This window comes from Magallana gigas, chromosome 10, assembly GCF_963853765.1.
Source record: "Magallana gigas chromosome 10, xbMagGiga1.1, whole genome shotgun sequence".
Classification (NCBI taxonomy): Eukaryota; Metazoa; Mollusca; class Bivalvia; order Ostreida; family Ostreidae; genus Magallana; species Magallana gigas.
In genome coordinates, this window is record NC_088862.1 from 20,474,734 (window position 1) to 20,498,129 (window position 23,396).

A 23,396-nucleotide genomic window follows, 5' to 3' on the forward strand; every position below is an offset into this window, starting at 1 on the left:
TAAACAAGAATTCGTAAAGTAAAAAAATCGATATGAATTGATAATCAATTGAATTGAATATTATTCTATGATATAAAAGTATCTGCCGATCAGGACGAAAAAAATGATATCATTTTATATTATGTTATAAACAGATAATTAAACTGTAAATTTGTTGTTTTGATACTCAGTCCAGCAAACTAGTACACGCGAAAAAATATTTGTTGAACAGAAAGTTGTTTTTCTTAAGTTAAAGTTGGTCAACAAATTGTCCATCAGGTCTGGTTTAAAAATCTTATCTATAGTATATACATGAAGATGTGCTGTATTTAGTCAAAATCCGAATATTCTTGGTTAAAAATTTGATTGTTTTCTTATATTTGTAAATAGAGCTCTTCTTCTCAAAGATAAATACGAACTGAATATTGCAGCGACCAACCAGCCCGCTTAGTACTATTAATTTGCCATGCATAATTATATACTTATTAGATAGAAATGTTGGCATTATAACGTGGAGCCCTTTAAACTGTTAAATTGTTTTAAAAAATTCGAGGGGAGCCCTTTTAATGTTGCATGTTGCCCGAAGGTTTTATGTTTATGTATCCAACCGACAACCGATAAGCACATGCTGTGATCATAGTGACGTCATGAAAAAGTTCACAGAGAATTGTACGTTTTCGCTATTCTGTAGGTTTATATAAGGGAACATATTTCTAAATGTAAATAATGAAGAATCCGTAAAATCGTGTTCTTAGTCACGTTTAACGTTGGAAGATTAAGATGTAAATATCCACATGAAAGAACATCACTTACCCTTGTTCATTTAGTGCAATTGTAATATTGTGTGGCCTATATGCATATCTGTTGTGCGACAAGTTTTCTTCATTTATAAGTAAATATTTTTACAATTGGCACCTTTTTTCATTTAAAATCACTCAATGTGTTTGTGTTAAACAGAGATGGCTTGTGCTTCTCGAGGATTAAACTTGATGTGGATTGGGTAGTCATATTTTCTTTACAAATCCGCATGACGTTATTATGCATCTGCTTTAGATTTTAATGTAACCAATTTTCAAAACTAAATTTATTAAATAAATATCAACTGGATAGGAAAATGAATATTTATTTAAGATATATATAAAGTTTCGAATAATTGACATGAATTAATAATCAACTGAATATTATTCGATCCAATGAACGTATTTTGCTCTGAGAACTGAAAACAAGACAATATCTTCTTTATCAAAATATGAAGTAAAGTAGATATATGCAGTACTACATAAATCAGAATACCCTAAAATTTTATAGTTAATCAAACAATGCAAAATGGCGTAAACAAAATATTGGGTGTAAGAATTTATTGGGTTTTAATTCATAAAACCATTTTTTGAGTGATATGTTTCACAGACACTATAAATTGAATTTTGAAACAAAGAAGAGAAAAGCATACAAGCAGTGCTCACAACATTCACGAAAATTGAGCTGTCACTTATATTTAATTTTCTACTTTATTGTTAATTATGTTTTACTCACGTTTACCATTGCAAGATCACGATGGAAACAACCACGTGAAAGAACAATATCACTTACCCTTGTGTTCATTTAGTGCAATTGTAACAATGTGTGGGCTATGTGCGTATCAGTTGTGCGACAAACATTGTTTATAAGTAAACATTTTTCATTAATGCTATTTTTTCCTGAAATTATTCTGTGTTTCCTTTCTTTCTGTTTTTCTATTTATTTTGAAGCAAATGACTTCTGGCAATTACTGTAAAAATTCTATAATGAACAAATATTATATCATAAAGAATATACTTTGATATCTTATCATTATCTTACAATTAATACGTTTGTCAATTATAAAGCACACCATGTGTTTGGGACTTGTCAGACGCTCATATTGATGTCGTCAGGTGTTGAACACGAATAAAACAGAGATGGCTGGTATATATGGGTTATGTAAGATGGGTTATATACGTACTTCACGAGACAATAATAAGATGATAAAATAAATTTATTTCATAAAGCCATTTCTTGGGGTAATATGTTTCACAGGCTTTATCATTATAAATTAAATTTTGCTCATTGAAATGAAACAATGAAAACAGGAGCAAAGTTAAGATGGTGATTCTATTTCCAAAGTTCTCAGAAAGTTAATTTCATTAGTATTAAAATGCAACAAATATCTTAAATAGCTGTAGTATTGCAGCCAATAGTTTGTGCCACCTCAATTGATTGGTCGTGTCTTTTAAGAGACGTTTGGGCGGGTGTATATGTTGAAACAACGACTGTGATAATGGGAGTTATCGCTTTTAATGAAATACTTTGAATTAGCAAATCATCAATCAGTTTTCTGTTTTCCGATAATAAGAAATTACGTATTGCTACCTTTCCCCGAAATCTTTGAATATAAGATTGACATTTCATTTCATTTTGAATTTACAAGATGTAGACAATTCTACTATGAATATCAAGTTTTTAAAGGGAAAGAATATCAAGAAAGACTATTTAAAGTAGCTTAAACTAGTGAACGAACGCAGTTAGCAGATACTGGGTCTTTATTACAAGGAAAGGACAGGTAAAAAGCAGTAAGTCTAAATTTCAATTACCGAATTTTATCGTAAATCAGAGAAAGTTCCTACTTACATGTATTTAATAAGAGGAAAGTAATCAAATAAAATTTCAACTGGTTGTTGTTAGATTTTTTTTTTTTGAAAATAAAAATAAATTTATTTAATGTTGCGAATTTAATTATGGAAAAATTATCTTAGATTTAAAAAAACAACCACGCCTATCTGAAAGACCCCGGACATTGAGTGCTGTAGAAATGGAAGAATAGTGAACAGTTTGATTAAAAATAAACACCAAGTTAAAAAGTTCACCGGGATATAAACTTGTTTGGTCACTTGATCAAATCCTGGCTTCTCAAAAGATAATATTGCTGTTTATTTTTTATATTTACGTTTGAGAAAGACAAACCGTTTAGAATTATTAAGGTAAGGTTTGCGATCTCTAGTATTTTTCGAGTATCGTATCATGCCATACATCATTTTGTTAGAAAAAAACCCCTTTATTATTATACCTTATGTCTTGCTAAGCTTCTGATTAAATGATGGAACGTTTTCGATATTCTATAGGTTCGTATAAGGAAGCATCTGATTTGCAAATGTAAATATTTTCTTTTGCAAATGTACACACTGGTTGAATTCGATCCTTAAAATAATGTGACCGAATTTAATTATTATATGAAAAATGACGTAACAATCCATGCGCTGGCGAGAAATGGTACTCGGCGATAACTAGTCGCACGCCAGTATAGTTATTGTAATTTGTGTGGGTTTTTTTTGCAAAATAAGTTGATTCCTTTACTAGATACGTTCATTGTTGATTGTAGAAAGTGTTAAAACGATTGTACAGAGCGGATGGATCAAGCAGATAGGAAGCCTAACCTACACTCGATACATAAAGCAATGAACCAGAGTCATATAAAAACGAATGCAACCAGTACTTCCTCATATTCCACTTCAGAAAGGGAGTCTTGTTCTGTTGATGGGGAGTTTCAGGCGTTCTCTGGCTCAAGTACATCCGGATTTTCGGATAGTATTATGTCAGAAAACACAAGGTCAAAAGAAGATTCAGTTGATGACGACTGTTTATCGGAGAAGAATGGTGACTTGATCCTGGCGTTGACTGGAGCAAGGCTTTGGAACAAGTTTCTGGAGACCGGCACAGAAATGATCATTAGTCGGAAGGGGAGGTATGACTTAAATACGCCTGTACCTATTAAGTTTCACAAAAATTCCTACTTACCGTTGTAAAGGTCCGAAGTTTTTGGGGGGTTTGTGTGTGTGTGTTTTTCAATTTATTTTTCAATATAACAAATAACATCAAATATTTTACAATCCAAAAAAAAAAAAATAGTGATATTCGTTTCATCATTTAAAAGAAATTTAATACATATTTTAGGAGAATGTTTCCATACGTCGAATTTTTCTTGCGAGGAATGGATCCAATTGGAATGTATGACGTTGTTTTTGACATCATTCCAGCAAGCAATAGCAGTTTTAGATTTAGAAAACACAAGTGGGTTCCATTTGGCATTAAGGGACATGAATTCACCAATCGCCCCTTTAAGCATCCTGACTCTCCCAGCATGGGTTGTGATTGGATGACGAGGAAAATCTCTTTCCAGAAAATAAGGCTGACAAATAAGCGTGATTCCAAAGCTGGAACCGTAAGTCACATAAATAACACATTACCTCAAGGAGGCTAGGTGTTCAACAAACTAGCTATCAGATAAATTGTTATTAAATTTAGTTTATTATTTTAAACTACTTTTTGTAAAGAAAAATTTGATATATTAATATGTTAGCTTTAAATTTTGAACAGTTTCTTACAGATCTAAACAAAGCTCTTCAATTCGTCTAAACATGGATTCGACCATCCACCTTTCTTAAGTCATTCCAATATTAGCCTAAATTTGTCCAGTTGGAGAAGTGTTGGTCTAATATACTATAGTACTCTTTTTGTATTTAATAGTTCTCACTGCATTCGTATCAGATGTACGTGGTTCAGATCTCCATTGTCAAATATGACAGAGAAAACACCGTGTCAACGACCCAATTCCCTCTCCATTCGACGTCTTTTATTGCAGTGACCGCTTATAACAATAGAGAAGTAGTTGGTCTAAAAATCAACAGTAACCCTTATTCTAAGGCCTTCAGAAATCAAGTAAAAAGGTAATGTCAAATATCTAATCATATAATTTCATTAAGCCTTGTCTTTATCTGAATGGTGGTGGTACATGTATCAATAAACTTATTTGTTGTAGTAACATTTGAATTAATTTCTTAGATCGACTGATATAAATCGAACGTTGTCATATATCATTGTAATTTATTGTGGAAGTGTTTTACCAAGAAAGGAAACTTAACTATTTTCAAGAGAACTGTGAATTGCCAATATAAATGTAGATCTGTCTGTATGTTTAAAACAAAAGCAAAAATTTGTCAACGATTCTTTTCATAATCTTATGACAAATTTACTACCTAATTCATGAATAAAAAAATTAATAACGAAAGGAACTATTTAGGGATCAACTACTACTAACCGTCATTTAATTAGTATTTTGTGTACATGATAATTTGCTGTGAGTGTTATTACATCAAATGTCTTTAGAATGAAGATCCAATCCGGAGCAAGCAAGAGTCCAAGATATCGTGGTTCCACTGCCTCTGTTCAACAAGACGGTTTGAGTCTACAGCAGCAGTAAGTTCATTAAGGTCACGCTAAAATCTTGTTTAATTAGTTCTCACCATTGTCTCAATGAAATTGCTTGGCCATTCCCGATCGACTGAAGTAAAGATATTAATACCTTACACAAAAATGTCATCAGCTTTTTTTTAAACTCATAAGCTGTTGTTGCAAATTTAAAAACTGAAAAATATATTTATGCATGTAAATGCGAATAAAAATCAACTACATTTCCATACTCAACGATCCAGAATTAAAAAACCGAGATGGGCGAATGAAACATGTTGAAATTTCCTATATGCAGTACTTTATAAGTATTTTATACGGGGAAATATTCGCTCCCGTTTTATTTTCGCCCACATTCACCCTCGTTGTTAGCGGGCGAATTTAAGACTGGACGAATTCCGATGTCTTCAATTATTTTTCTTTAAACACAACTGTGTCTGGACAAATTCAAGACGGGGCGAAACTGTTTGCAAGTGTAATCGTGCGAAAATTACACGGAACGAAATTAACCCTGTAAACAGTAAATAAATATCAAATTTAACTGTTATAAATATGACCGTATAATACAGGTTGTTAAAGTTTTATACTACATGTATATTCACAATATTTTACAAATATTTCCAAATTAACCAAAGAAACAGTAGATTTATTTTGTTAAATAGCTTAACCACATACCTGCTTTTTTACAATTTACAATCAGCTGTATTTTCTATTTTGCAATTATATCAGAATGCGATTAATCAAATTTAGGCAAGCGGTCTGTTGTTTATGCTTTATTTTAAACGATTTTTGTTGAAATACAATTACTTTGACTAGAACAAAAGGTGTACAGTGAAACGTCTGGTTTACAGGGGGTGCTGGTTTACCAAGGTTTACCAAAAAATTACCATTTTCAAGGAAATCTTTTATATGTTCCATAATGATAATAATTATTATGAATAAGTTAGAACTATGAAAGCAAATCATGCTGTATCTGTCTTATATTGTTAGATATCCTTTAGATCTCTCAGCTTTATATAAAAGACCTGGATTAAGTGAGTATTTTGTCTCTGTTTGCTGATTACAATGATTATTACAACAACAATGTCGAGGTTTGGTTCACATTTTTTACATATTTTCATCCTTTTCATAACTTTTAAAATTTAAATTTTGGCCATATATATTATAATGAATCAAGTATTGAAAAAGTTCGAAGGCGCAACTTTTCTTAACAGCTGCATGGAGAAAAAATTATGAATATTATTGAATCATGTGCACATTACATTAAATTGACTTGTTTATTTTGGTTTTAAGACAACCATTCACCATTACCTGATACGTCCGAGAAAGCTTGTCAGACAGAAATAACTACAGAAGAAATCCAATATATACAGCATGGATTTTTATTCAGTAAGCTGAACTATTAATTATTTTGAATTTCATTGTAGCTGCTTCAATATACACCTAAAAACATCAAATCTTTTGAGAAAAAAAAATAATTGGAACTACATCGTACACGTACCTGCTAAAATATCAGATGTAATTATTCTGTGAAATAATTAATGTTTTATAAATGTGTTTGTTCTGAGGTTCATCTTCATTCACGTTTTGTTTAAGCTCAACTCAAAAGGCAGTTTTTTAATTCGATACTACCAGTGCATCCATACTCCTTGATAGACTTCACAACACATGAAAGGGGTAATATTTATTTTTTAAACGAGTACTGCTTCACTTTTTACTTTTTAAAACATTTTGTTCTCTGCTTGGAAAATGAGAAAAGTTAAGATATTTATTCGACAAATTGATATTGTAAAGTCAATTTATTTTCATCTTAATGTGATATATTCCTAGCACACACTGAATAAAACGTTGCTTTTAATTATAATTCCCAGCATTCGATGGGTCGGCAGAAAGTGTTAATGGGGCGAGATGTGACACGGACTACAGAGCAAGGACGGTGAGGGAAGAACAGATGGACGAGTACAATACCAGGATAGAAAGTATTAAACTTATTAAAAAGATAGATAAACTAGAGCAGAGCTCGTGGCAAAGCCCCGAGTAGGTCTTCCGTTGTTGCTGCGAGTTGAAAATATATGTTATATGGTGTCAAACGATTATAATGACTATACTTTCAGTTCTGCTTTTGTTATAAAAACTTGTTGTGATTGAAAGCCTGTATATAAAACGTGTTTTGAAACAAAGAAAGGAAGAAAATATTTTAGGAAAACTATTTGTCGAGCAGAGTTTATGTAATCGTTTCAAACATTCTTTTAAAAGTGAGATGTTTAATGGCGAGTTAAATTTTCAAGGGTAGCAAGCATTGTTATAAACAGTATGTACTCGTGATTCATGTCAGGAAGTGTATTTCTTTTTTAAACTGAACCCGCCTACAAAACACGTAAACCTTTCTCAAAGATAACTTCTATATTAAAATATTTCTAAATTTTTGAAGACTATGTGCAAGTTTAGAATTGCGTGCTGACAAAATTTACAGACCCTAAAACGTACTACTACACCAAAAAAGCGTGCGGCCTACGTGAGAGAAACGTTTCGTGTAAACCTTTTAGAGTTTCATGTAAACCGTTTAGCGTTTCGGGCAAAGCGTGTAAATCGTTTCGAGCAAAGCGTGCGAGAACCGTGTGAAACGTTCATCAAATTTCATTCGGAACTCTCTGACAAGTTAATTGTTTCAAAATGGCGCCCGTGTTTTACATTACTTTAACACAATTGAGCGAATTTTTAACAAACAAAAGAAAGGTATATATATTAAAAGACGACTAGTAACAGATAAATACATGCATATTTAACGTTTTCATGCGATGTTTCAGTACTGAAACAATATCAAAATTCGCTATACATAAAAAATATTAAATACAGTTAGCGAAACATGATTTCTATTGGAACAAACCTAATCAACTTTAACTTGCACGATCATGTTTTGATAAGCATGTATTTTTATTATTTATTTACATCGATAACTCTTACTAACTCTTACTTGTACACAGACTCTTACGACAAGCAGCACACATAACCTCGGACATCGGGTGAGACCTGCACCTGGCTAAACCTGTCAATCAAACTCTGTGTATTTGTTTTCATTGGATGGTCAGGCGTCTCTATTTTGTCAAAAGCCAATGGAAAATTAATGACTTCAAGGTAATCGGAATACGTATTTGATGAAGCACACAATTTAAATGATAGAAAATTTATTAATTATTTGAACAAAATTAAATGTAAACATAGAAAGGTATTAAAAAAATTAATTATTATGGGAATCTATACGCATGGTACTCAATTCAAATAGATTATATTATGATTTTATTATTTTATGTAGTAAAATCACCCTTCCAACTGTTACTCAATTACATAACAATTGATGACCTGGGGCTATAAATGTTCTGAGCTGTGTGCGCTGAAGCGACACAAGATTCTCGGTCGCATGCGGCAATTGAATTAACACAGACTGGCCGAATAAACAAAGGGGTGGGAAAGTGAAACAAAATGTTACACATAAGAAACCACCAAAAATGATTTTCGACAGATCTTGCTATCTTTTCTCCAATTAAAATAAAAATCCAGTGCGAGCACCTGTCAGCGGGGCGGGAGGAGGGGGGGGGGGGCAGCAAAGAGTTCGCTTCCACAATGAAACTACAGTAGTGATTAATATGTGACCGATAGAATCTAATCTAAAGTTGTTTAAACTCATGTGAATATTTTTTAAAATAATCATCGAATGCCTCAATTCAGGGCATTCCTTTATCGTGCTAGCACCTACCGCAAACATGTAACATGGAACTTTGATTATAATTTGATTTGATTTTTAAACTACCTTATACGCTATCGTATAAATCAATGCTTAATCAACTGTACAAGTAAAATAAATTCATCTTTTCATCTTAAACCAATATAATAGTTGAAAACATAATAAAATATAGTTAAGTCCGTGCAAAATATGAAACATAAACGCGTCATAAGGTACATGTAGAAGAACACGAACCGACCGCGGATCACTTATCCACTCGCGCCGGATCTCCTCAGCCATGTGCGAGGGATGATCATCATTTAAATGTTTAATACTTGAGGGGGGGGGGTGTTGATTTAAAACATTAATTGTACAGTTTTTAAAGTAGTTTACATAAACAAACCAACCATTAGTTTATGTCTAACGATTTTTCCGATTTGGAGTAATATCGTTCATTAATATTCATTTACACTCAAATATTTAATTAAATATATACAAGTAGGACAAACTTTTATAACATAAAATTAAAACAGTTCTTGTATATACGGCTATATTAACTCAAACACGTTCATATGCATGTAAGTGTAAGTCGCGGTGTACGAATCTTGTGTATTAAATAACCGCTTACCGCTAAATAATGCAGCCGTCGCTGATCTCCTCGGCCGTGGGCAAAGAATATATTTCGTAAAGGTACAACGCACAGAAACGCACAGCTCACAACCAAGGAAGATTTGAAAAGTTTGCAATATAATGACCTTACTCTATCAAATAGAAGTTATATATTTTAAACTTAAACCCCACAATTGATCTATGTCTATTATTGCTTTAGAGAATGACATTGTTTTTATTAATTAAATGAACTATTTCTTACTTGACATCCAATCGTTTAACCCACAAAAGATTTTGTGTAATCAAAACTAACACAATTCTTGAGTTCGCGGCTAAATAAACTCATATATGAGAGACGCAACTCTCGTGTATTAGATAACCGCTGACCGCTAGGTAGTCCAGCCGCGAGCATGGTGACCGATTTTCTCGGCCGCGGGCGAGGGAGAGCTTACGTAATGGTACACACACACACAGCTCTGATTCAAGGTAGATTTTAAATGCATGGAGTTAATAAATAAAATGTAATGCATAGAGTTTTTTAATTCCATATTTTGTGGCTTAAAAGAAAAGAAAAAGAATGTTTTGTTTTCCAATTGCCGTTTTTAATGATTGTGCACTATAAGAACTTCACAACAATGACTTAAACTCCTAAAAAAAAAAGCATGTACTCCAAAAAAAAAAAATCTTATAAATTAATGCCTCCTGTATAAACCAGCATACTTTCTGCGGCAACTTTATGCCAGTTGTACGCACAAAGACATTCGTTAACTTGTCAAATGAAAACAGGTACATGTCAACATGTAAAGCTTTTTACACTCATACTACACAAATCACTTACAAAATAATATTGTTACGACCTTTATGAGATCCCAACAAACAACTTTTCCAGCGACATCCATATCAAAATCCAAACCATTTTTGAGTTATTACGCAAAAACTTTTAGGGGCTATTGGCCCTTAATTTAAGGGACCAGCCCTTTTTTTATTGGTGTCAAATGAAAGCCCTTGATATTCTGCACAACTTTTATTCTACATGTCTTAACAAAATATTTTTCATTAAAAAGATATAAGGAAAATATGTCTAAATTTTTGCACTTTTTGGAATCCTGTTTTTTTACCCCCTACCTTTTCCTAAATAAGGAACGTAATCCAAAAACAAAAACCGATGTATACAACTTCAATGTCTTTGTTATTCAAATTCGTTGGATTCTTATTCCCTGCTATCATAGTCTCGGAGCCTTTGTCTGGAAACCAAAGGCCCTAAAAATATTTAAAAGGGGAATAACTCGTTAACGGAAAAGGAATTCTAACTTTTATGATTTGATGAAGATAGTGTTTTGTAAAGTCCATTAGCCCTGAAAATTTGAGCAAAATCCGTTCAGAAATGAGCACGATATGAAGCCTCAAAGTTCGCGTCTAGGAAGAAAAAAAGAAAAGAAAAATAAGAATAATCTTAACCCGCACAATAATAGAAAGGTCTTCCGTTGGAAACGGAAGACCTTAAAAAGACTCTAATTCCAATTGATAAGACAAATGTGCAAAGACCCGTTTATAGGAGATATCTATCTATCTATCTATCTATCTATCTATCTATCTATCTATCTATCTGGGTTCGACAGACAGACAGATAGATATCTAGCTAGCTACAGTGTAGCTATATGTCTGTCTGTCGAACCCAGTGCTAGAATTAGATAATGTTTAAACTCCAAAAATTTAGATCATTTACTTTGAATAACTGAAAAAGAGCTTTTTTAATTAAAATGCTTTATGTTGTGATAATATATAACTTATTTGTTTTTAATTGTTTTTGCAGTGTGGAAACAAGACAAGGAGTAATAATTGAAGGAGGAAATAAGGTCTCCACAATTTACAAATAGAACAATGAATGAGATCAGATGCAAATGTATGCAAACTCAAGTATCTGGATATTAGATTTTTATCTTATCATTATTTTTAGAAAGTACATATCTTTTTCAAACTTCACTTAATTAAGTTTTTTTTTGGCATTTTAAGATTCTTTTCCATGGAAAATGATTTTAAAAAAGTAAAACAAATCCTTGACAGTTCTTGTTATTTGAGTTAAATTTTACAACACGCAACTCATGCGAAAACAAGACGAAAAGTAGATTCGCACAGTACAAGAAAATTCCCTTAAATTAACTTACTTACATGAATAGAGTTTCTTAAGAATTAGCTTGGAATTTAAGTACTAGATGCATAGGAATTTATGTTTTCATATTCATCAGAATGTACAAATTCGTCAGTTGATATACAAGAGAATGTTGTTTGACGAGTTTGATTTTCATGAATTACATATTTAGTATCCATTTATCTCATATAATTATAAGTAGTTAAATTTTAGAAGATGTAGTAGGCATATGTTAGTTAAGTTAAAGTAATTTGTGCACCTTGGTACACCATTCAATATCTAATTTCAAATCTTTATATCAAACTTTACATATACCATCTAAACTACACACTTTGCGATGCTGGATATTTTAAATAAGACAAAAACTAAATCTGAAAAATAAAATGATTAAGTGTTATTATGTAACAGTAAATATGTTTTCTGAAATTTTGTATTTACACATATTTTATTTTACATTTCAATCATGTATGTTGTACATGTATTATTGTGTGATTTTTTTAGCTCACCTGAGCTGAAAGCTCAAGTGAGCTTTTCTGATCAAAATTTGTCCGTTGTCTGTCGTCAGCGTTTGCGTTGGCGTTGTCGTTGGCGACGTTGTCATTGTAAACTTTTCACATTTTCTTCTTCTTCTCCAGAACCACTGGGCAGATTTCAACCTTTGGCACAAAGCATCACTGGGTGAAGGGAATTCAAGTTTTTTCAAATGAAGAGCCACGCTCTCTTTAAAGGGGAGATAATTGAGAATTATTGAAAATTTGTTGGTAGTTTTCAAAAATCTTCTTCTCAAAAATTATTTGGCCAGAAAAGCTTAAACTTGTGTGGAGGCATCCTCAGGTAGTGTAGATTCAAGTTTGTTCAAATCATGGTCCCCATGGGTAGGGGGCCACAATAAGGGGATCAAGTTTTACATAGGAATATATAGATAAAATCTTTAAAAATCTTCTTCTCAAAAACTATTAGGCCAGAAAAGCTCAAATTAAAATGGAAGCATCCTCAGGAAGTGTAGATTCAAGTTTGTTCAAATTATGGTCCCCATGGGTAGGGGGGCCACAATAAGGGGATCAAGTTTTACATAGGAATATATAGATAAAATCTTTAAAAATCTTCTTCTCAAAAACTATTAGGCCAGAAAAGCTCAAATTAAAATGGAAGCATCCTCAGGAAGTGTAGATTCAAGTTTGTTCAAATCATGGTCCCCGGGGGTAGGGTGGGGCCACAATAGGGGGATCAAGTTTTACATAGGAATATATAGAGAAAATCTTTAAAAATCTTCTTCTCAAAAACTATCTGGCCAGAAAAGCTCAAATTAAAATGGAAGCATCCTCAGGTAGAGTAGATTCAAGTTTGTTCAAATCATAGTCCCTGGGGGTATGGCGGGGCCACAATGGGGGAATGGATTTTTACATAGGAATATATAGAGAATATCTTTAAAAATCTTCTTTTCAAAAACCTTTAGGCCAGGAAAGCTCAAATATGAGTGGAAGCATCCTCAGGTAGTAAAGATTCAAGTTTGTTCAAATCATGGTCCTCGGGGGTATGGCGGGGCCACAATGGGGGAATGGATTTTTATATAGGAATATATAGAGAAAATCTTTAAAAATCTTTTTCTCAAAAACTATCTGGCCAGAAAAGCTCAAATTTGCTGGAATCATCCTCAGATAATGTAAATTCAAGTTTGTTCAAATCATGGTCCACGGGGGTAGGGTGAGACCACAATTGGGGTATGAATTTTTATACAGGAATATATAGAGAAAATCTATAAAAAAAAATTTCTCAAAAACTATCTGGCCAGGAAAGCCCAAATTGGTGATAAGCATCCTTAGATAGTGTAGATTCAAGTTTGTTCAAATCATGGTCCCTGGGGGTAGGGCGGGGCCACAATGGGGGATAAATGTTTATATATATAGAGAAAATCTTTAAAAATCTTCTTCTGAAAACTATTAGGCCAGGAAAGTCCAAATTCGAGTGAAAGCATTCAAGGTGGTATAGATTCAAGTTTGTTTAAATCATAGTCCCGGGGTACAGTGAGGCCACAATGGGGGATGAATTTTTACATAGGAATATATAGAGAAAATCTTTAAAAACTATTTGGCCAGAAAAGCTTAGACTTGTGTAGAGGCATCCTCGGGTAGTGTATAAATTCAAGTTTGCAAAATCATAGTCCCTTGGGGTAGGGCGGGGCCGCAATGGCGGGTTGAATTTTTACATAGAAATTTATAGAGAAAATCTTTTAAAATATTCTTGGAAAGTTTTCAGTCCAAAACTCAGTACTTTGTTTGAAACCTCAGGTTATGCAGATTTAAGTTTGATAAAACCATAATTCCCTAGAGAAAAGTGGGGCCACAAAATGGGGAGGGGGGTATATAGGTTTAGAGAAAAATTTTCTTAGAGGTACAACAACAAAAGGGACTTGGTATTTACTAAAAAAAAGATGTGGATAAAAATTGGCAGATTTTCAGAAAAAAATAGATCTACTGTACTTAATTGTAAAGATATTTTGATTTCGATACTGTAATGGTAATTTGATCAGAGTTAAGGCTCAGGTGAGCGATGTGGTCCCTGGGCCTCTTTTTTATAATTGTAAATGACTAACTGTTACATAAATATGTATAAAATGAACACGGAAATATTTCATGATACATATGTATACATTTGAATTGCAGAAATCCAGTGATTGTTGTTTTTGAAAGTCGTATAAAAAGAATCAAACCTCTCACAACACTGTTTTATATATTAAATATTTTATATTGCTGAAAAATTTGGAGATAATCCTCCGCATAAGGAAAAGTAATCGATGTTTACATTTGAAATAGCTGACGTAACTTTGATATCGGCTTCCAATTTCTTATCCAAAAATAGAGTATATTATTTTATATTAAAATTCTGGTTTGTTTTGTAAGCATTTTGTCTGCAATTAGACATAACATATATGAATGAGTCATGCTCCTTATATTGTAAAGATAAGATTTATAATCTGCACGCAGAGAGAGAGAGAGAGAGAGAGAGAGAGAGAGAGAGAGAGCATGCCATGAAAAGATATTTTATATGTAAATACCTATAAAAAAGTGAAGAAATGAATTGCGTCAATATAAATGAAAATTATAATTTCTTCAAACAAATCTTCAAAAAAATCAAAATTGTATTCAATCAGATATTTTATATTCACTTTTACTCTCTTTATTTATCTAAATTTCGTGCAGATGTTTATTCAAAATGCTTTATATTTTTCATCTTTTTTTGTTTTAAAATTTTGTCCGTTCATCAAATTCAATCAGTTTTGGTGTATATTTCAATATGATATTATTAAGAAGTTCAGGCAGTTTAATTTTGATGAGCATTGAGATATAGATAACCAAATTAAGTATCATATGTAACTCTCATCTGTCTCCTTAACAAAAGAAAAAAAAACGAATAGTTTTTATGCAATCTTTAATGGTATATGTGGTGTAATTCGGGTAAGATTTTTGTTATGAGTCTGAGTGAAAATATAGATGCAAAATGACAATAACAAACTGTCAACCATCTCAAAAATCCATAAAGCGAAATACAAATTTAAAGCAGAGCAACACGGACGTCTGAATAGATTGAGGTGGGATCAGGTGCCTAGGGGGGAGTAAGCAACCCCTGCCGACAGGTCGCAACCGCCGTGTGCTCATTGTCAAGGTCATAACAAATGGAAGAAACCAGTCCGATGTAAAAATAATGGTCTAACAAGTATGAAAAACGTCAGTAAGCATATGTCCTAATGAACCAGCAAGTTCATTGTGTCGACAATAGAACTTGCGAAAAGATTATTTTAATCGAGGTTCTTGATATTTCTGTTCCAACAACTTGTTAGTAAGTACCATGCCCTTTTTAATAATTGTTTGTATGTATAACATGCTTGGTAAGTAGCATGACTCTTTTAATAACTGTACGTATGTAGAGCATGCTCTTACATAACGAATAAGCTTAGAGACATAAACCCCGTAAGCAGGTGATGATTGTATATTGCTACATAAGTAAAGAAAGTTGACGATGGAAAAGTCGAAATCGTGCTTCTCTTAATGATGCGTTTTACCAACTCTAGGCCCATAAAACATGTTCTGTCTTTAGTTATTAGTCTCTAAACTTTTCTACACGTCTGATGAATATTAATGTGACCCGCCATTTATAACCCCACGAGTGCAAGAAAACCCAGCATTGAAAACACGATGGAAGAACAGTTTGTTTACAACTTGGAATCACGTTTTCCATGTCTTGAATTAGATAATTTTTATATCAGATGATACTCGAATCGTTATTAATCCGATATTCATGAATTAATAACTATTTAAATTGTAAATTATGCGTAATAAAGGTGAAACACGATTTTAGCATCATCAACACGATAAACGGAGTAGATACCCTCCCCCGAGGGATCCATGTACTGAAAGATTACAAAATTTAAGTCCTATTCAGCATTATTACCTATTCCATTAATCTACGTGGTCTATCTCCCTATTGTTTCTACCCTTGTCAACCTTTTTTTTTCTTTCCTTGCCAAATCTGTCACACTTAACGGTCTATCCCTCTTTCTTGTCGTCGCTTATGTTGTTGATAGACAGAGATGAATGTCACGTGACCCATTGTATGTGGGGTTATTTAAATCTTTTGCATTTTTTACGGCACGTAATTTTTTTTTATTTCGTTTATCTTTGCTATACGATTGACTTTGACAGCGTAATTTATGTGAAAGTCATATCTTTAAATAAAGTAAGGAAGCAAATAATCGGACCTTATTTTTGTTATTCACTAAAAATATACAAATATCTTTGGCAGGGGACAGTTTTTTTGATACAATTCATTGTAGCCAAGGGATGCATGTCTTTGGAACTCTGTAACTAGATTTCCTCAGTTCCCATTCAGCACAAATACCTTTAATTCTTTATAAGGCCAATCACCAATTTCTGAAGAAAATTACTAATCAAAACCTGTAAAATTCTCTACATACTGGTTTTTATGAAATTTTGACCCTTTCATATTTTGCTAATTTTTCATGATTTTTCAGCTTTTTAGACTTCCCCCAGCTAATTCCCTGCAGAGGGTTGACCTTCCGTACCGCGTGCATGTTGCACTATCACATGTCACAAACTTACCGGTGTATAGTTTTCAATGTCCCATCCACCTACTTTTCGTGTTATTTTACCTCCCGTCTGTAACTTGCAATTTCACTGTGTAAAGTAAGCACAACAGTCATAGCCGCAGGTTTCGCATTTTACTTCTGATTCTCATGTACCTAACATAAGGGGCCTACATATTGCATATCAATTTCAACAAGAGACACCCCTCTAACTAATGATAATCATTAAAAATCATTTCATGAATTTTAGCAACACTCATAAGCCTTCAAGTACAGCAACTCTCAATTTTACAAAAATATTGACGAAATTATTCGAAACTGTCCCTTGCTACCTTTTAATACTCTAAGATTATTTTCAAAGGCTCCATGAGAAATCCACCGATATAATGATCATTGTCAACTCTAATGAGAAATCTTCAAATCTGATAACAATTATATTCTATATATAGAATTGTTGCAGTTATATCCGCATTGCTTAAATTCCATGGAATCTTATAACTCTACATTCATATTCATTTGCATTAAATTCAAGGTTAGATGAAAACTTACTATAAGTTGTGCAGATGAGTGTTCTAGTCAACGCCTTGATTATTTTTATTATAAACTACCTTTTTTGTTTATTGTGTAATTTAAAACTAAATTTGACTGAGATCTGTTTCCAAATTATGAACATATTTCAAAATGCATTAACCGGACAAAAAAAGCACATCTTACTGTATGTCAAAGGCGTCACTTACGTAGTCAGCGTGGCAGTGTTTGAGATACGAAAACATTGTAATCACACAGACGAATTAACAACAAAACAAACCCAGAAATATTCCTTTGAAATTAAAAATTTCTTGCTGTGTATTTTAGGGTAGCTTGTTTGTCTACCACTAAGCCCGCCAGCATCTTTAAAATAATAACTTAAAACCATAATAGTCAAAAAGGAAGTTTTACTATGAGCATATAACTTCTTAACCCATACACATACCAATATTCTATGGTTTATCGTTCGCTGTACGTCGTTGTCCTTTAGTCTTTTTTCCGGAAATAATAATGCCAGTTGGACGACATGGTAAAATGGCTGTTCCTAAATTTCTATATTTTTCATTAATTAAATCAACCTCTAATGTTATTTATTATATGTTCATGTTATATCTTTTTTTTAATATCTTATTTTTTTTCCTGTAATATGATGTAATATTTTCTCTTTTGATATAAAGTATCAATTGAAAATATATATATATATATATATTTAAATTTTCTTAAAACTTTCTTAATGATTTCATGTATTATGATATTTTTCTATTTGGATATATACCGTAGTTTCCAATGAAAATATATAATTTTGCATGCTATAAAAAAAAAATTATAATATTCTAACTTCCCAAATATTATGGTGATGCAACCTATATTTTTGGGCATTAACAGGTTTGATGGCTTAAAGAAGAAGTAATCTAAGGAACGTCGCGCGTGTCCTTAAGCTTAAAAAACGTTTTATTTGTTAACCTGAGATTGTCTTGTAAATAATGATTAAAATGTTTAAAGACCTGTTCACTTTTAAATTAGTGAAGATTCTATGTGTCTACCATTCACATAGTTCATTGGGCTGCACGTGCTTTTTTTTTTATAAAACGAGTTATGGCACCAGTTCTAATCAATATGAGACAACAAAATTATTTCATTTGATGAGATATTAAGTAATGTATACATATTAACACTCTTGATATCAGGTATTTTTATACACAAATGTTGTTTAAGAAGCAATTTGGTCATGAACAAGGAAGAACAAAATACAAGGTCCACGTTATGTGAACTATGAGGCATATACAATTATAAAAATTATTTTGTATATATATATATATATATATATATATATATATATATATATATATATATATATATATATATATATATATATATATATATATAAGAACAAATAAAAGGCATGGAAGTCTTTTCATAGATAAACTTGTCAATATTGGAATACTGATAAATCATACATGTAAGTACCCCTTTCATTAAAACACATGTACCAAATAATGCAAGAGGATGCTAGTGAGGACAACATGTTGGCTTGACAGTCTACCATTTGTGTAAAAAAAATTTGAAACTATCAGTTTATGTTATAAAGACTTGCGCAATATCAACAGTTCAATGCTAATAGAATTTGTCTGTGTGACAGGCAGATTTATGATACGAAAAAAAAAACCAATCCGGGCAATTTAGAGTTATCGAACATTGCTACGGATCGGCGTTCGTAAACAAGCAATTCAATGAATTCCTTTTCGTGCGAAAGGTTTTCTGAAGAATAAATAATGGAAATTGATTATATTCATGCATTTTAAAGCAAATTTCAATGCACAATACATTTTACTATTCAACGCAAGTAAACTTTTTAGTAAGATGCATGCAACATGTTCAGAAGGTACAGTTCAACTTTTGAGTTTCGTAGGTTTCAGCGTTAATCATGCAATTTGATGGGAAAAGTCTGTACACTTTTGAGTCAATTGTTCCTACCATTGAACCCCTCTTCCAAAGAATTAAGTCATTGACTCAATGTTTATTATGAGAATCTGATTATAAACACTGCTCTAAAAATTTTAAAATATTTTTGTTATAACACAACTGTTAATATTGCTTAAAAATTAGCAACGTTTAGGTGTAAAGAAATTAAGACAAAATGATAAAATGCGTATAGCTTTATTCAGATTATTTTTTTTCTTTTCTTTATCTAGTATGATTATTGTGAATAACTTGAAATGATGTTTGAAGTCATGCTTTCACTTCCATGAAAGAACTGGAGGAAAATGTCAGTAGGAAATAGAAATAAACAATTTTTTAAATAAAACCAATGCCTCGATATTTCGGTGGGATGAACACTGACCGCCATTTTCTTTTCTTTTTTAACGGTTAACTTCTACATTAAATGCTTATTGACGTGTAACCAAATATATTGCACAACGGGATACTTCGTCAAAACGCTATCTATGATGAAGTAAAGTATTGAGAGTATTGAAAACTAGACGATCTTTATGTCTGTATGTATACTTGGAGTTTTATTTTAATTACTAAAATTAAAATTACATTTAATTTAACTATGTAAGATAACACTGTCAATTAAACTAACAAATTGATTGGTCATTTTGATAATACACGCGTTTCCTGAGTTTTGACGCAGAGTTGGTCAATGAAACAAAATATTAAATGACATCATTTAAGGTAGAGTTCTACGCCAACAATTTGTGTCGTGGATCGTGAAAGTATCATTTCTTCAACACCATTTCGTTGTTTAAAGAAGGATAACATTTATATTTGGTGTGAATATGGTGTCCAATAAAGTCAAATTAAAATGAAATTTTAATAACATCTTTTGTTCCTGCTTTTTACTAACATACGGATGAAATCTTTTAATGAGACGTGTTTTGTAAAAGAGAAATATAAGACAATAATTTTTTAAAAAAGAATTTGAATCAATTTGGCAAAATATTTTTGTATTGAAAATTTGAATTTTAAACTCTACATTGTGTTACTTGCACCCACAACAGACTTTTTACTTTCTCATAAAAACACCAAAGAAAATCGTATAAAATAATGAATGGCATATATCCTTCTTTGAACAACAAAATAATGTTTCAGAAATGATAGTTTAAAGAATCCTAAAGAATAAAATTTTGGTGCAGCATTGCGCCCCAACTGGCTCATTAGTTAGAAAAAATTATTTCGATAAAAGGTGACAGTGTAGTGCAATAATGAATACTAGGACATTGCTCTCTAGCACGAGAGTAAGGTTTTGATAAATTATTAAAATATCGGTGATTTTGTGATAGAAATATGCATATTCGATGAATATATATATATATATATATATATATATATATATATATATATATATATATATATATATATATATATATATATATATATATATATACCATATTTCATGATACAGGATTTCGAATTATAATTACTTAACTTAAATAAAGTCGCTAAAATGCAATTATCTGAGTGTTTTGAGCGTTGTAATGGAGGCGATTCCCCGTGATGACTGCACATGTTACATCCGACTCCTGTGTTATGAACTTATATTGATTTATCACTAACTTTTATTTGTTTATCCGTGTATTTATCAATTATTTCTGTTCAGAATGATGAAAAATCATTTATTACAAGAGGATTGATTCTTTATCCTTAATGTAAACGACTTGAAAATGATTATTTGATTACATGTACTAAAATCGGGGTTATGTGATTTCTAACGTTACACTCTAGGTTTTTATAATCAGGCGTAACAACACAGCTAGGAAAAGGAAGATATTGGTTTGACATAAAATGTTGATTTTTTCTTATTCTGTACATGCACTGTACAATTTCCAAGTATGCAATTTTAAGGTGGAATAACACACCTGGAAAAATTCACTCAAATTAACAGTAAGTTATCTGATTTTGAAAAATATAATGATAAATAAACTATACATATGTCAAATAAGCCAAAATTTGCAAATTGGGAATAAAAATGAATATAAAAAAAAATTCAATTCAGTAAGTAACAACAAAAGCGACTGCAGGTTCGGACTCGGGATGTACGGATCAAAAGTCCGACACGTTATCCACTTGACTATGGAATAATTTATATGTTACCATCGATAAAATCCTTTAGATAAAACTAAATGTCGTTTCGATCAGAGGTCGTTTTGTGACGATATGTTATTCCACCTTAATGCAAATAGTTCAGTCAAGCTTGCTAACCGCCTTTCAGTTTAGTATTTGGATTGAGGTATGTTTAGCATGTACAGATTTTGACGATATACTATCTGTAGAACAACTGTACTTCTCAAAATACTCAACCTTAATGAAACGTGAAAATAAATGTCCTGTCAATCTTTCCTTTATAAGATATTGCATTTTTATCAGAGTCCAGAGGATAAATTAAAGAATTGAAGGACTATCGGCTACTTTGATCAACCGTTTCTTAATTAAAACATTTTCTCATGAGCTCATGTAGTCCAACAATTTACTCATTAATAAATAATTGGGGGATTTGTAAAATCCTAATACCTAGAATATGAACTGCATCGCCTTGCAACACTGTCCATCAATTTTTCATCTTTTTACATTGTTAATATGTATTCAAAAAAATTATCTTCCTTAAAAAAATTCTCTCATTTGGTACGAAACTTTGGTCTAAGCCAGAAACGAAAATAATTCAAATCCTGAAGATCAGTATCAAACTTATACATATATTTTAAAACGGTCTGAAATTCATATGCTTATGTAAAAACATATTAAATGATAAAAAATAGTTATGTATTTCAAATAAAATATGATCTATTAGAATATCAGTGCAAGAAATGTTAAAGGTTGCTGTATTGAAACTATTTTTAATTTCATTTGACTGAAGTCAATAATTTTGGTTTGAATTTGATAAGACGGTAATTATTCAGACACCTCCAGAATTTTCATCCTACCATGTAAGAAAATTTGTTTGGCTAGCTCGTTACTTGCAGCAAAGTCTTTTCTTACTGTAACATTTACCATAGTTTGTTGAATGTTATACGTTTGGGAAGGAAAGATAAAGGATGAGAAATGTTCTCCCTGTAATAAATTTGAATGATGTACTGGTTATTGAACTGTATCCTTATCCCTTCCACGTTCTAAAAGGCGGTAAAAATAAATATGCATTAATGTTTACAAGATAGATTATCAGCTATAGTATGTCCCAAGTTAATAATGCAGCACATTTGGACGATTTTTTATAAAAAATATACACACCTGTGAAAAAAGTGCAATTGAAAATGATGAAAGGGAAAATTTCCAAAATATCTTCATTGACACATTTTCGTTTTTCACTCGGAAAAATTCACAGAAACAAAAAACTATTTCTTACGGAAATTATTAATGGGGAATGATTACATCTGTTCTCTTTTCGGAAGTCACTCGGAATACCTTGCACAATTTTTCAACATTATCATCCGGGTACCTTAATCTCTTTTGCAGTGGAAAATCCCCGTCGACATTTTGTTTTTAGCTGTGTATTGAAACCTGACAAGCTTGAGGCAGCGTTTCAAAAGGGGAATCTTGGAATTTTTTTATACTTTTGAATGAACATTGTTTAAACCCAGAGGTATATATAAATATAGAACGTTTCAAGAAAATGTGCGGCATAAATATCTTGGGACAGACTAAAGTGAAAATCGTGGCAGAAAATGTGTGATTGATGCATATCTTTGTAAAGTGCATTAGATGTCTACATAATGAAATTGACGATGTGCTTTTATAACTCACTTCAAAAAAAAAAATTCTAAAGTGCGTTGATTTGGTCCCAAATTAAACCTTGAAATAATTTAAAGTGTGGATTTTTTTTCAAAGTGCGTTGTCACACATGTTTTCCCCTAGCTTTTAGCTTAGAAGATTTTTCCTGAGCATAATCTACTTAATATACAACATATATACACAAAATCAAAACATCGATTGGAAATCAAATGAGCTAAAATATAATCTCAGACACAAAAGCAAAAAATTAATCGGATATGCATTTAATACTTAGCTATTTAAAATGAAGTTTATACAAAAAAAACTTAGATCATTAGAAACGA

The 23,396-nt window shown here is 31.8% G+C and overlaps 1 protein-coding gene across 2 annotated transcripts; it reads left to right on the forward strand.

Annotated features, from left to right (window-relative positions):
* The first annotated feature begins 2,430 nt into the window (after window positions 1-2,430).
* On the forward strand, window positions 2,431-14,430 carry LOC105317251 (T-box transcription factor T-A). Of its 2 annotated transcripts, none has more exons than XM_066073833.1 (10): window positions 2,431-2,567; window positions 3,374-3,736; window positions 3,946-4,213; window positions 4,519-4,718; window positions 5,158-5,247; window positions 6,229-6,272; window positions 6,532-6,627; window positions 6,835-6,915; window positions 7,110-7,217; window positions 11,382-14,430. In XM_066073833.1, the coding sequence occupies exons 2-10, from the start codon at window positions 3,402-3,404 to the stop codon at window positions 11,402-11,404; spliced, it is 1,245 nt and encodes a 414-aa protein (XP_065929905.1). In that variant the 5' UTR covers window positions 2,431-2,567; window positions 3,374-3,401; the 3' UTR covers window positions 11,405-14,430. The 2 variants fall into 2 exon arrangements, with proteins under 2 accessions (XP_065929905.1, XP_065929904.1); XM_066073832.1 differs by lacking the exon at window positions 11,382-14,430 and adding an exon at window positions 8,223-8,796.
* Window positions 14,431-23,396: the final 8,966 nt, after the last annotated feature.

Coding starts and splice junctions, on each gene's coding strand:
- LOC105317251 (XM_066073832.1), top strand. CDS start 3,402: ATGGATCAAGCAGATAGGAAGCCTAACCTACACTCGATACATAAAGCA. Junction 5,248..6,228: donor GGTTTGAGTCTACAGCAGCA/GTAAGTTCATTA, acceptor TTATATTGTTAG/ATATCCTTTAGATCTCTCAG. Junction 6,916..7,109: donor CTTCACAACACATGAAAGGG/GTAATATTTATT, acceptor TATAATTCCCAG/CATTCGATGGGTCGGCAGAA.